The 14,313-nt window shown below is 39.5% G+C and overlaps 3 protein-coding genes across 4 annotated transcripts in view; 2 read left to right on the top strand and 1 right to left on the bottom strand.

The window, feature by feature from the left end:
- LOC112073957 (vang-like protein 2) overlaps window positions 1–3,318 on the top strand; it is a 13,558-nt gene extending 10,240 nt beyond the window's left edge. The window contains exons 7-8 of one of the 2 annotated variants that reach the window (XR_011476771.1): window positions 541–2,043; window positions 2,078–3,318. Coding sequence is in view for 1 of the 2 variants with exons in the window: in XM_024141191.2 (XP_023996959.1) it covers window positions 541–801 (261 nt within the window). In the remaining variant the exon portion in view is untranslated. Of the gene's footprint in view, window positions 1–540 lie in introns of both variants that reach the window. The other variant, XM_024141191.2, reaches the window with a different exon arrangement.
- Window positions 3,319–5,720: 2,402 nt separating this feature from the next.
- On the top strand, window positions 5,721–10,502 carry LOC112073959 (CD48 antigen). The gene is made up of 6 exons (XM_024141193.2): window positions 5,721–6,495; window positions 8,635–8,943; window positions 9,277–9,549; window positions 9,787–9,897; window positions 10,072–10,105; window positions 10,424–10,502. Exons 1-6 carry the CDS (start codon window positions 6,447–6,449, stop codon window positions 10,500–10,502), a joined length of 855 nt encoding a protein of 284 aa, XP_023996961.1. The 5' UTR covers window positions 5,721–6,446.
- A 1,395-nt stretch (window positions 10,503–11,897) lies between these two features.
- Window positions 11,898–14,313, bottom strand: part of LOC112073956 (SLAM family member 8) — a 12,396-nt gene continuing 9,980 nt past the window's right edge. The window contains exon 6 of the mRNA XM_070440338.1: window positions 11,898–14,164. Coding sequence (XP_070296439.1) covers window positions 14,087–14,164 — 78 coding nt within the window. The 3' untranslated portion in view covers window positions 11,898–14,086. The remainder of the gene's footprint in view (window positions 14,165–14,313) is intronic.

The raw sequence follows: 14,313 nt of genomic DNA, 5'->3' as shown, positions 1-14,313 counted from the left end.
CTGCTAATATTAATACATTAATCGTCTTAAATATTATATCAACTGCTTCCACTGGGCCGTCATCACGTCTCTGTAAACACTGTCTCTTATACACATCTCCCTTAACCCTGACCACTACTCCCTTAACATGACCCCCATGGTGAGCCACTACTCCCTTAACATGACCCCCATGGTGAGCCACTACTCCCTTAACCTGACCACTACCCCCTTAACATGACCCCCATGGTGAGCCCCTATACTCTTAATATATCCCCTATACCCTTAATATAACCCCTACACACTTACAACATGGCCCCTTAGATTCATACACTCTTGATGTGATATCTATACCCTTGACATGACCACTAAAAATAACAGCCATACATGACCTAATATTCAACTTGAGGTGTTCATGACCATAACGGGATTAGAACAAGCATGATTCACTTGATGAATCATATCTAGCCTACTTAACATTCCCCTGAGAGAAAGTGAACCCATGACAAGATGTGGCACCCTGTCAGACATTCTTATCTCATTCTCTCTGTGTGTTTCTTTCAGGCCTTTCTAGAGCGCTACCTCTCCCCAGGCCCTACCATGCAGTACCARCGGGAGAATGGTAGGGGGCGCCAGTGGACCCTGGTGAGCGAGGAGCCGGTGACGTCCGCCCTGCGCCCGGGTCTGGTTTTCTCCCTGCGCCGACTCGACTTCTCCCTGGTCGTCACTGTGGCGCCCCTCCCATTCCTCCACCTGGGGGAGGAGTTTATCGACCCCAAGAGCCAYAAGTTTGTCATGAGGCTGCAGTCAGAGACCTCTGTGTAGAAATGGAGAGAAGACGAGAAATTAAAGGATAGAGATGATACGAGTGAGGAAAAGAGAGACTATGTTTCAAATTTGCTCAAAGCCCAACTCAGCGTTGACCTCTGTGTGAGAGAGGGAGAGAAGACACAAAGGTGGAGAGAATGAAGAGAGGTAGAGAGAATATGAGATGGGGAAAGGAACAGAGAGAGCGACACATTTTCAATTTTACTCAGAGCCCAACTCTCTCTGGGTCCTCTCTTACTGTTTTTGACTGACCAATCAGACACTCCCATGAGCTGATCATTCCCACAATGCATGAGCTTCACCTAGACCTGAGCGTGTTGACACCATGTAGCTTGATACTGTTACCAAGACTGTGCAGAGTCCTAGGGAGTTATTACACTTACACAGACCTTAATACAGCTCATAGCTCTGTTTATAACGATGTAATAACCACCTTGTGTGATTTAAATCCACCCCAAACCCTTTACGATGATGATGATGATGACTGTTCAACGCAACTCAATTGCTGTTTTCTCAAGATCCCCGGATTTTGGTTAGAAAACCTCATAGTAGACTTTCTTTGTTCTACATTCCACAGCATATATACTTCCCCATACCCTATATAGTGCGCTACTTTTGTACCCTATTTTCTATGGGCCCTGGTCAAAAGTAGTGCACTATAWAGGGAATGGAGTGCTATTTCAGACGCATCCTAGGTGTAGCACTGTCTAGACAGCTATCTCTTTTCACACAAAGCAGTGGAAATGTATGTGGCGTCTGCCACCAAGGGCTGGAGCAGAGACCTCTGGCCGTCCTGTTTAATKAACTGTGTGTGTTACTTTGTTACAGTCATTGGGACCTGTATGTTTCTCATTCCTTGGCAATAACTGCACTAAATTCACAACCAGCCAATTGAAGTTGACATTACTATGCTACTCAGGGGCGCAACTTTCCTGGGGACGGGGGGAACATGTCCCCCCCACATTCTGAAATTGCATTTTGTCCCCCCCAGTTTTGTCATTGGCATGTGATACAAAACGATGGAAAAGGTGCGCTTTAGGACCATGCGGACGCCTCCGAGCGGTCAGGCAGGATGTTTGGAGTGTTTTTCAGACAAAAAAATAACATAATAATAATAATTAGGTCCCCCCCCCCCCCACACTTCTAATACCTAATCTGATGTTACTAACCAATAAGCTGATGGGCTGTTAAGCAGTATAGGCTCAACGAACAGAAACATGTGAAAAGAAACACTTACATGTATGAAAAATAACTTGAAAAGTCAAGTTTCAAGTAGAAACTGTAGTTGCAAATCAGCTACTACATCAACCAATCAGGTGATTGAAATATCACTGAATAGACCAATAAACGGACTGTTATTTTCATTGGACTAAATCTGCTTACTGGTCCCAAGGAAGTGGGTTCTTCAAGAGACAGCTGACGAATGTTTAGGTGAAACACTAACCGGCTGTTTTTTTTTTAATAAGAAAAATAATGTTTTTGTGACGTTAATGGATGTTGGACTTTTTATGTGTAATCCAGTGTTGGTTTTATAATGAAGGAGGAGGAACAGATACAAAAAAACAGAACCACTTGTCATGAGACATTATTTAGTTTTTCGTGCCAAATCCCACTCCTTTCCAGATACAGGGGCGCGTCCCAATAACATCTATTTTTCTCCTGAAGTGTGCAATTGTTTTACTACTTCCCACAAGTCTACAAGCATTGGATTGGTAAAGTCATGGGCTAGAGGGAGTTTCCACCATATTTCAYATACCAGTCATCAAATCAGTGAAGGGACGTGAACAAGTCAAGTGACCACTTTGAGGAAGGAGCGATAATTGGGACAMAGCCATAGTGTACCACATGACTACTGTTCTGAACATGTGACCAAAACACAGAAGTACAAAATAATAAAAACACAGTTGTCACAGGAGGTTGGTGGCACCTTATTTGGGAGGTCKKGCTCATAGTAATGGCTGGAATGGAATAGTATCGAACTCCTCAAACACATGGTTTCCCTATTTGATACCTTTCCATTCTCTCCATTACAGCTATTATTGTGAACCGTCCTCCCCTCAGCAGCCTCTTGTGTTGAGTGTGTGGTGTGACTAAGGTGTGACTAATATGTGACTCGTATGGAAACATTGTGCTTGATGATTTGTTTGATTCATAGGCTGAGGTGAATATCAGTAACAGTCCTGATAGGTCCTGCACACACAATGGTTCTTGTCTTTTTTGGCGGCTAAAAGCTACAGTAGTTTCCTATGTTGTGTATAAATGGTTTTATCACTTTTTTTATATGTGTACCGTATGTTTATTAGACCTTCATTTCATTATGAACCCTGATGCATGTAGTTACATGACGTTTTGAAAAGCTACATGTTTGCGATTCATTTCATGTCGAAGTGAAGTCCCTAACTTTTTTTTAAGACCAATGTGATGTAAAGACATTTGAAGTTGAAAAAATGTTTTAATATTGGATAATTTTAGGACAAAATTGTTACAGCCTTTTTAATAAATGATCTCTCTTGATATGATGCTATGTGGCGTTGTTTAATGCCCCCTAACCCCCCTCTCGCTTGCTCACTGTCTCTTCTCTTTCTCTGCCTGTTTCTCTCTGTCTGTTTTTCTCTCCCTCTCGCTCTTTCTCTCCCTCTCACTCTTTCTTGCTCTCTCGCTCTTTCTTGCTCTCTCGCTCTCTCTCTATCACAATGTATTGTATGTTCTTAGTGAGAGCAGAGTTGACCTCAAAAATGTTTGGAACAGGAGGGAAGTTTCACGTCAGGAGAGAGACCCTACAGACCACAAACATTGTCATGGAAGCTCCAGTGTGGGCGCTGCGTGGGTGTGTGTGTGGGCATGATTTATTTGCTGTTTAAATGTCAGTCAGTTCTGTAGAAAAAGGGGTGGGTGGAAACAAGAAACGTTACGCCGGTCACGCAGAAGATACTTCCTCAACTGAAACACTTCTCAATTCTGCTAATATTAATACATTAATCGTCTTAAATATTCTATCAACTGCTTCCACTGGGCCGTCATCACGTCTCTGTAAACATTTTCAGTGGTGTAAAGTACTTAATTAAGTAAAAATATTTTTAAATACCACTTACAGTAAGTTGTTTTTTGGGGTATCTGTATTTTTTCCTTACTATTTTTATTTGTGACAACTTTTACTTAGACTTCGCTACATTCCAAAATAAAATAATGAACTTTTTACTCCATACATTTCCCCTGACACCCAAAAGTACTCGTTACATTTTGAATGCTTAGCTGATCTGGCGGACTCACTAAACACAAATGCTTTGTTTGTAAATTATGTCTGAGATTTGGAGAGTGCCCCTGGCTATCTGTAAATAAAAGCATAAAATAGTGCTCTCGGGTTTGCTCAATATAAGGAATTTGAAATTACTTTTACTTTGATACTTAAGTATATTTACTTTTGATACTTAACCAAAATACTTTARAAACTTTTACTCAAGTAGTATTTTACTGGGTGAGTTTCACTTTTACTTGAGCCATTTTCTATTAAGTTATCTTTATTGTTACTCAAGTATGAWAATTGTGTACTTTTTCCACCACTGAACATTTTGCAGGTGCAAGTTTAACAGAAAATTACTGTGGTTAACTACTGTGAAAGGGGGCTGGGAGAGGAACATTTCTGTTATACGCCACCAACGTTTCTGTTATAACACGTGCCCTAGAATTGTTGTCAAATGAGCATCTTTTTGTTTAGCCTAGCCTAGTATTGGGATGATATTGATAATTATTTTCATAGTTAGAGTTCACGCTAAGGAATAATTCAAAAGGAACTTTTTGGAAAATGTATAAAACATGAAATACATAAGTATCTAATGTACAGTTGAAGTCAGAAGTTTACATACACCTTAGCCAAATTAGATTTAAACTCAGTTTTTCACTATTTTTGATTTTAATCCTAGTATAAATTATAGTCTTAGGTCAGTTAGGATCACCACCTATTTTAAGAATGTGAAATGTCTGAATAATAGAGAGAATAATTTATTTTAGCTTTTATTTCTTTCATCACATCCAGTGGGTCAGAAGTTTACATACACTGTAGTATTTGGTAGCATTGCCTTTAAATTGTTTAAATTGCATCAAGCGTTTCGGGTAGCCTTCCACAAGCTTCCCACAATAAGTTGGGGGAATTTTGACCCATTCCTCCTGACAGAACTGGTGTAAATGAATCAGATTTGTAGGCTCCTTGCTCACACATGCTTTTTCAGTTCTGCCAACAACTGTTCTGTCGGTTTGAGGTCAGGGCTTTGTGATGGCCACTCCAATACCTTGACTTTGTTGTCCTTAAGCCATTTGCCACAACTTTGGAAGTATGCTTGGGGTCACTGTCCATTTGAAAGACCCATTTGCGACCAAGCTTTAACTTCCTGACGGATGTCTTGATTTTGCTTCAATATAGCACAATATTTTTCTTCCTCATGATGCCAACTATTTTGGGAAGTGCACCAGTCCCTCCTGCAGCAAAGCACCCCCACAAAACTGATGCTGCCACCCCGTGCTTCACGGTTGGGATGTGTTCTTCGGCTTGCAAGTCTCCCCTTTTTCCTCCAAACAAACAGTTCAATTTTTGTTCATCAGACCAGAGGACAATTTCTCCAAAAAGTACAATCTTGTCCCCATGTGCAGTTGCAAACCGTTTTCGGGCTTTTTTTGTGGCGTTTTGGAGCAGTGGCTTCTTCCTTGCTGAGCAGGCCTTTAGGTTATGTCGATATAGGACTCGTTTTACTGTGGACATAGATTAATTTTGTACCTGTTTTTACATCCACAGGTAAACCTCCAATTGACTCAAATGATGTCAATTAGCCTATCAGAAGCTTCTAAAGCCATGACATAATTTTCTGGAATCTTCCAAGCTGTTTTAAAGGCACAGTCAACTTAGTGTATGTAAACTTCTGACCCACTGGAATTGTTATGCAGTGAATTATAAGTGAAATAATCTGTCTGTAAACAATTGTTGGATTAATTACTTGTGTCATGCACAAGTAGATGTCCTAACCGACTTGCCAAAACTATAGTTTGTTATTAACAAGAAATGTGTGGAGTGGTTGATAAACGAGGTTTAATGACTCCAACGTAAGTGTATGTAAACTTCCAACTTCAACTGTACATAAGTATTCACACCCATGAGTCAATACTTTGTAGAAGCACCTTTGCTGGCGATTACAGCTGTGAGTATTTTGGGATTAGTCTCTAAGAGCTTTGCCCAGTTGAAATTTACAATATTTGCCCATTATTCTTTTTAAAATTCTTCAAGCTATTTCAAGTTGATTGTTGATCATTGCTAGACAGACATTTTTAAGTCTTACCATAGATTTTCAAAGTCGATTTATGCAACAACAAAAACTGTACTAGACCACTTATGAACACTCAATGTCAAAAAAAAAAAAAAGATCTACAAACAAAATTCCACTTTGGCAAGATGGGGTATTGTGTGTTGATCAGTGACAGAAAATGTCAATTTAATCCATTTTAAATTCAGGCTGTAACACAACATAATGTCTAAAATGTAGAGTGGTGTGAACACATTCTGGAGGTGTTGTAAATAGCAGAAATAGGAAGTTGACGCTATAAGTAAGACGCTATGTCAGAGAGGAACAGGCTCCATTTTAAAAGTCCTGTTGAAGATGATACGTGTAGAACTTTTAGTTCTCTCTCTCCTAACAGTCTTATCAGGTAGGCTGCTTACTGTACTTTTCCATTTTGCTTGGTAGTGTTGAGGGCTATTCTAAATGTCTGTCGTTGTTGATATTGTCTGTCATCTTTGAGAAATTAGCTACAAGAGGCAGGATTGGGGTGAATTCCATTTCAATCTAGGATGTCAATTGAAATTATATTACTGGAATTTAAAGAAAATCTTTGAATTGGACTTTTAAATTATCTTCTGAATTTAAATGGGATTGACCTCAAACCCTGACGAGGGCACTTGCCATGATGTCATCCTTATCACTTTAAGAAATCTAATGGTGTGCAGTGGTGTAAAGTACTTAATTAAGTAAAAAATACTTTAAAGTACTACTTACGTCATTTTTTTGCGTATCTGTACTGTACTTTACTATTTATATTTTTGACAACTTTAACTTTTACTCCACTACATTCCTAATGAAAATGAAATAATTTTACTCCATACATTTTCCCTGACACCCAAAAGTACTATTACATTTTAAATGCTTAGCAGGACAGAACATTATTCTAATTCACACACTTATCAAGAGAACATCCCTGGTAATCCCTACTGCCTCTGTAGTCAATTTGAGCAATTACATTAACTTTTTGTACTAAAGTATATTTAAAACCAAATACTTTTAGACTTTTACTCAAGTAGAAKTTAACTGGGTGACWATAGKTTTTCTCAATTGCGTTTAACGTACTGTATCTATAGCAGAACAGCAATGATCAACTGATCAAATACATGTATAGAACTTCTGATCAGTTTCTTGCCTTCGTACCTGACTTGCATATGTTAGACCACCTTTTCCAAAATATTAAATGCAAATGKCATAACTGAATACACAATTCACTGCTAAGTGTTTTGTTCACAGAACATAAACACATTKTTTTCAYSAGAAGAGAAATGTCTGCAATTTTGTTCACTGTTTCCGTCAATCAGTAAATACTACAGCACGGAATTGTAAATMCTCTCATCAGYGTCAAACCATGTACAATATATGTAAAGATCTAGGCATGAAGAGATGCAGAGACTCAAGTTGTGTTACCTATATGTAACTTTGGGTTACTCCTAAGTGTCCAACATTGTGAGCTTCCATTATAGAGCTTTGCTTTGGTGTGGATCGAGGCCTCWGTTGTGTTGCTCCAGTCTATTCACCTCTCCTTTCTATTTCTATTGTGGATTGTGTTTCCGTATGCCAATGGAAAGTCTACAAAACTATGAGAAAACCAACCTTTGTTTTGAATASATGGAATTTAATTGTGATGATACCGATGAATGAATCCTGCACACAATGTTCTTATTTTAATACGTAACAAAAAAAATCTGTAATAATATTTGATTGAATGTGTATGAAATTGTTTGGTGATCTATGCATAAAATGGAGAGAAATGTCCCATAATGTTGCACCTTTGAATAGTTATACTTCCAATTTTGAACATCATGATTTAGTGACTGCAAAATGTTTTTATTGATCTAATGGGATTTTTAAAACATACTGTTTTGTCTGCTTGGACTCAAGAGATAAGTATGGTTGCGTTCATCTTGCTGCAGGGAGTCGTGTTCTTTTGATKAATGTATTTGCAATTTTGAAGTATAATATAGTTTGGATGAATGCATTTAGGTTTTGAGAAGGCAAATACATTWTGAAAAATRTGTTTCCTGTTTTTCAAAAGGCCACAGAGTTCTGTGTCTTGACAACATTGTTCTAGCTTTGATACAATGTGTTTAAGGTTAAGATACCAAATCCTCCATTTCATATGTATTGTGAAAGTCTCACCACATGATCGAAACAGAAAAAGGAAACTCAGAGAAAGTTCCAAATTTAAAAAACATGGTCATGTGAATGATGTCATATGTGTCCTAAATCTATACTTTTCTTGTTTCAATTAATGGACAGTTATCATAAAACCTGCTATGCAGTTTTTTCTGCTGAATAATAATTAATTTAGCTAATAATGTATATAGTAATTTATGTTGATACCATCAGAATATTGATGATTATTATTTTATATCCAAAGAGAAACATATACTGTTATATTRCTATTATATAAATGATGTGTTTCATCTAGTTATTCCTGTACACATTACCACCACCATCAGAACAGACATTCTAGTACAGTAACAGATTGGTTGTTATGTTTCAGTGGTGATGGGAGATACTATTGGTTACCTGGGAGAGTCTGTCACCTTATCCTCTGGAGCCAATCCATCCTGGCACATCACCAAGATAACGTGGTCCATATACAACAACGACACCTGGATCGCAACATTCAAGGGCAAAAATAGCAACACAGAATGGTTCAGGCAGTTTAAGAGTCGACTGAGTCTCAACACCTCGTCTGGTGACTTGGAGATCAGWGATGTTCRGAGAGGGGATGAACTGGTCTACTCTGTCCTCCTCACACACAGTCAGSGGGARCAGCAGATCAGTAAGGTACCGCTCACTGTGACAGGTAAGGGTCTCAATCACAACTGTACCCGGTTTTAAAGGTGTACTCTGTAAGATCTATACAAGATTTGCCTCTAGGGGTGCAAAGTGAGCAAAAATGTCAAGGGWCCCCAAAAATGTAACTCATTGGACATTAATCACCCTCCACGGTTTGGGAATTTTACGTTTTGTACATTTCACTAGTTTGCCAGCCTATTATAGACAAAACTGTTCTTTAAAATAATTTCAAAGTGTTCATTTTTATCTCTACTTTATTCAAATTTCCTTRCCAGTTTTGTGTATATAAAATGTGTTATCTATTTACATGAMCTTCCTTTGTTTCTCTTCAAATGTCCAGAGCGTCTCGTTGAGCCTAGTGTTCGAAAGGTCTTCAGCGTTTTGAAGGACGGACTCTGTGTGATGGCTCTTCAGTGCTCCTCTTCGGTGAAGGACACCAGCTTTTCTTGGGAACCAGAGGCTTCRTTTGACGGCGCCTTCTGGAGGGGGAGTCCCAACRCCAAYGTCTCTRTTGTCTGGACGTCTTACAGCCCCAACAGAAATGTCACCTTCATCTGTACTGCCAGCAAYGGGCTCACTAACGCATCTAAGGTTGTGAGGGAGAYATGCCAAGGTACAGTCATTTCTAGGGCCAGGATTTATTTCAGTAACACATGACCTGACCAGGAAAAAMTKGTKTATTCATCAACCTTTGGGCGGGGAATTCTWACGCCAGCCAGCTATGCAGTGAGACAGGAAGGAATTATTGTAGATGCTTGTCATGCTTGTGGTTGAATTTTTTAACAAAGTGAGTCCTTATTTGTGTTCTTACCTTGCTACCATACTATTTTTTCTCTCCCTATGTCTTCAGATGAACAGCCCAAGCCTGACGTGGTGGTGGAGGGAGAGAACCGCGTCCCCGGGATCGTAAAGTTGCTCTTAGGATTTCTGTTCGGATGTCTTTTAACATATATTTTCAGAGGTGAGTGGGAATTAAATGACAACACATTTTAATYTCTATCAAATTTCACAGTGCCTTGTGTATAAATATATGCTCCCTTAATTTAAATTCAAGCTGAAATGAAGACGCAATCTTTTGTGTACTAGGTGCAAAATAGAAGATATCACTGACTGCCTTGTTTTATGTCTATCATAGAGTCCCTCACATGCTTATCAACCAGGTTCAACAAGTAAGTAGCTTTTCTTTAGAATCTACTTCGCACTGGGCACAGACATCAATCAGTTGTCAACTAATGTGAATTCAACATGAAATCAACCCCCAAAAATCTGCATGTTATTGGATTTAGGTTCAAAGTTAGGYGGGAAAAAAAGATGAAATGCYCTTACGTTGATGATTTTTTGCAAATCCAATCACTTTCCCACATTGATTCAATCTCCTCACACATACTGTTTTGGAAACAATGTTGATTCAACCAGTGTTTGACCAGTGTTTATGTACATCACATGTCTRTACCAAGGTGTGTTGGTGTTTTTGGGCATTTTTACAGGAGTCAAAGCATCAACAAGGTGGGTCCTACACTTTCGGGAGTTGAAAAAAACTCCAGCCTACCTATAGAGAGGAGCTGAACAGGAGAGAGCGAGCTAACATCGTAAGCCTGCTCAAACCCAAACTTCCAGCCCTACCTATAGAAGAGCCATTAACATCGTAGCCGTCAAACTAAAACTCCAGCCACCTATAGAGAAGGAGCTGACATCGTAAGCTGTCAACCAAAACCTCCAGCCCCCTACCAATAGAGAGGAGCTGAACATCGCAAGTGTCAAACCAAAACTCCAGCACCTACCTAATAGAGAGGAGCTGAACATCGTAGCTGTCAAACCAAAACTCCAGCCTACCAATAGAGAGGAGCTGACATCGAAGCCTGTCAAACCACAAAACTCCAGCCTACCAATAGAGAGGAGCTGAACATCGTAGCTGTCAAACCAAAACTCCAGCCCTAACCTATAGAGAGGAGCTGAACATCATCGTGTCAAACCAAAACTCAGGCCCATACCAATAGAGAGGAGCTGAACATCGCTAGCTGTCCTACCTATAGAGAGGAGCTGAACATTGTAGCTGTCAAACCAAAACTCCAGCCTACCTATAGAGAGGAGCTGAACATCGTAGCTGTCAAACCAAAACTCCAGCCTACCTATAGAGAGGAGTTGAACATCGAAGTAGTCAAACCAAAACTCCAGCCTCTGTCACATGATCTTTTTAGTTTTTTGCAACTTTTCAGGAAAGTTAGGAACGAATATGCACAGGCAGTTAGGAAAGCAAAGGCTAGCTTTTTCAGAATTTATTTTGCATCCTGTAGCATAAACTCCAAAAAGTTCTGGGACACTGTAAAGTCCATGGAGAATAAGAGCACCTCCTCCCTGCTGCCCATTGAGGCTAGGAAACACTGTCACCACCGATAAATCTACGATAATCGAGAATTTCAAGAAGCATTTTTCTACGGCTGGCTCCAGGTCATCTATACGTCTTTGCTAGGTGAATCCCCGCCTTACCTCAGCTCACTGGTCACAATAGCAGCACCCACCCGTAGCACACGCTCCAGCAGGTATATTTCACTGGTAATCCCCGAAGCCAACTCCTGCTTTGGCCGCCTTTCCTTCCAGTTCTCTGCTGCCAATGTCTGGAACGAACTGCAAAAATCCCTGAAGTTGGAGACTCATATCTCCCTCACTAACYTTAAGCATCAGCTGTCAGAGCAGCTTACAGATCATTGCACCTGTACATAGYCCATCTGTAAATAGCCCACCCAACTACCTCATCCCCATATTGTTATTTTTTCATTGTTGCTCCTTTGTACACCAGTATTTCTACTTGCACATTCATCTTCTGCTCATCTATCACTCCAGTGTTGAATTGCTAAATTGTAATTATTTTGCCACTATGGCCTATTTATTGTCTTACCTCCCTAATCTTACTTCATTTGCACACACTRTATATAGACTTTTCTATTGTGTTATTGACTGTACATTTGCTAATTCCATGTGGAACTCTGTGTTGTTTCTGTCGCACTGTTTTGCTTTATCTTGGCCAGGTCTCAGTTGTAAATGACAACTTGTTCTCAACTGGCCTACCTGGTTAAATAAAGGTGAAATAAATAAAACATTTATAAAAATAAATATACACCTCTTCTGAAAGGCCCCAGAGTCTGCAACACCACTAAGCAAGGGGTACGACCAAGCAAGCGACACCATGAAGACCAAGGAGCTCTCMAAACAGGTCAGAGACAAGTTGTGGAGAMGTACAGATCAGGGTTGGGTTATAAAAAAAATCYGAAACTTTGAACATCCCACGGAGCACCATTAAATCCATTATTAAAAAATGGAAAGAATATGCCACCACAATAAACCTGCCAAGAGAGTACCACCCACCAAAACTCACGGACCAGGCAAGCAGGACATTAATCAGGAAAGCAAAGGCTAGCTTTTTCAATCAGAAATGTGCATCCTGTAGCACAAACTCCAAAAAGGGGAGACTCCCCAAACATATGGAAGAAGGTACTCTGGTCAGATGAGACAAAAATTTTGTTGTGCAAACCCAACACCTCTCATCACCCCGAGAGCACCATCCCCACAATGAAGCATGGTGGTGGCAGCATCATGCTGTGGGGATGTTTTTCATCGGCAGGGACTGGAAACTGGTCAGAATTGAAGGAATGATGGATGGTGCTAATTACAGGGAAATTCTTGAGGGAAACCTGTTATAGTCTTCCAGAGATTTGAGACTGGGACGGAGGTTCACCTTCCAGCAGGACAATGACCCTAAGCATACTGCTAAAGCAACACTCGAGTGGTTTAAGGGGAAACATTTTAATGTCTTGGAATGGCCTAGTCCAAGCCCAGATCTCAATCCAATTGAGAATCTGTGGTATGAGTTAAAGRWTGTTGTACACCAGCGGAACCCATCCAACTTGAAGGAGCTGGTGCAGTTTTGCCTTGAAGAATGGGCAAAAATCCCAGTGGCAAGATGTGCCAAGCTTATAGAGACATAGCCCAAGAGACTTGCAGCTGTAATTTCTGCAAAAGTTGGCTCTACAAAGTAAYGACTTTGGGGGGGTGAATAGTTATGCACGCTCAAGTTTTCTTTTTTGTGTGTCTTATTTCTTGCTTATTTCACAATAATAAAAAAAAATTGCATATTCAAAGGGGTAGGCATGTTGTGTAAATCAAATGATACAAACCCCCCMAAAAATCTATTTTAATTCCAGGTTGTAAGGCAACAAAATACAAAAAATGCCAAGGGGGGGGTGAATACTTTTGCAAGCCACTGTATGTTCCCCCACTCAAGCTACTGCCTACCCATACTAGCTCAATGCCTTATCATCTGATGCTGTTGAAGCCAATCGCCCAAGAATCTACCAGATCCTTTTGTTTTTGTGTTTGTTTTTTACAGTGACTTTGAGGTTCTTAAATGAAAGTGCTATATATAATACATATATTATTTTTATTCACACACCTGAAAAATTGATTTTTTTTTATTTCTGTTGTAATTCATGTGTTTCTATCACTTGAAGGTAGCTTTTCKCAAATACTGCACTTTTTTCTTTACTGTGAATCATTATRTGATYTATGCRTTATGATTGSTACAAATCGTTKTATTTATTAGGATGTTCTCTCCCTTTTCTCAATATGTAAAGATGGTATTATTGTATTATTAAGGTCTATTCATTGTCTGATTTCACACAACAACAAAAGATAGTTTGTGAGCATATGCTTGAGGTGAATGTGGCCTATGTGATTTCTACAAAGCATGTCTGTGGAATGTAAAACGTTTTACTGTACAATAGGCACATCTAAAATACATACAAACATAAATAACTTGTTTTCAAACAGAAACACCGGTCATCTTTAAGAATATAGTTTTGAATTGCCATTAGTCGTTATTACACAAATATAAACAGTTAATGCAACAATAGAATGCAATAGAACCTAACAAAAAGTTATGTAACTCTGAATATCTTGAAAATAACAAGTTGTACCACACAATGACCATAAACAGACAAAGGTTGCAGTTCTGAACAAGTAAGAAAATAAAAACAGAAATGTGCAGGTTGTGATGAAATGAAACATCTGTTACAGAAGGTACACATGTAGGATGCAGAGGATGCAGAGGGTTCTATATCTATAGAAGCCCAGCTTATGACCACGTCCTGTTCAGCTCACAGTACTTCCTGGTARGAAGAASAGGGGKYKTCKGGCTGGCGTCCAAATGTGATCTTGTCATACAGAGTCTGCGRCTAAATGTKAMARGCAACCAAGAACAAAYTGTTTCAGCATTATGAAATGTATACAATTTCCAAGTAGACTACATAGTCTCCCTTTCACAGAGACTGTTTTATTTATGTTCAAAGATATCAGGTATGACCATTCATGTCTCGCTCTCACC

Source organism: Salvelinus sp. IW2-2015, unplaced genomic scaffold, assembly GCF_002910315.2.
Source record: "Salvelinus sp. IW2-2015 unplaced genomic scaffold, ASM291031v2 Un_scaffold2437, whole genome shotgun sequence".
NCBI lineage: Eukaryota > Metazoa > Chordata > Actinopteri > Salmoniformes > Salmonidae > Salvelinus > Salvelinus sp. IW2-2015.
The sequence above is the reverse complement of the archived record's forward strand: the minus strand, read 5'-3'. Positions and strand labels throughout refer to the sequence as shown.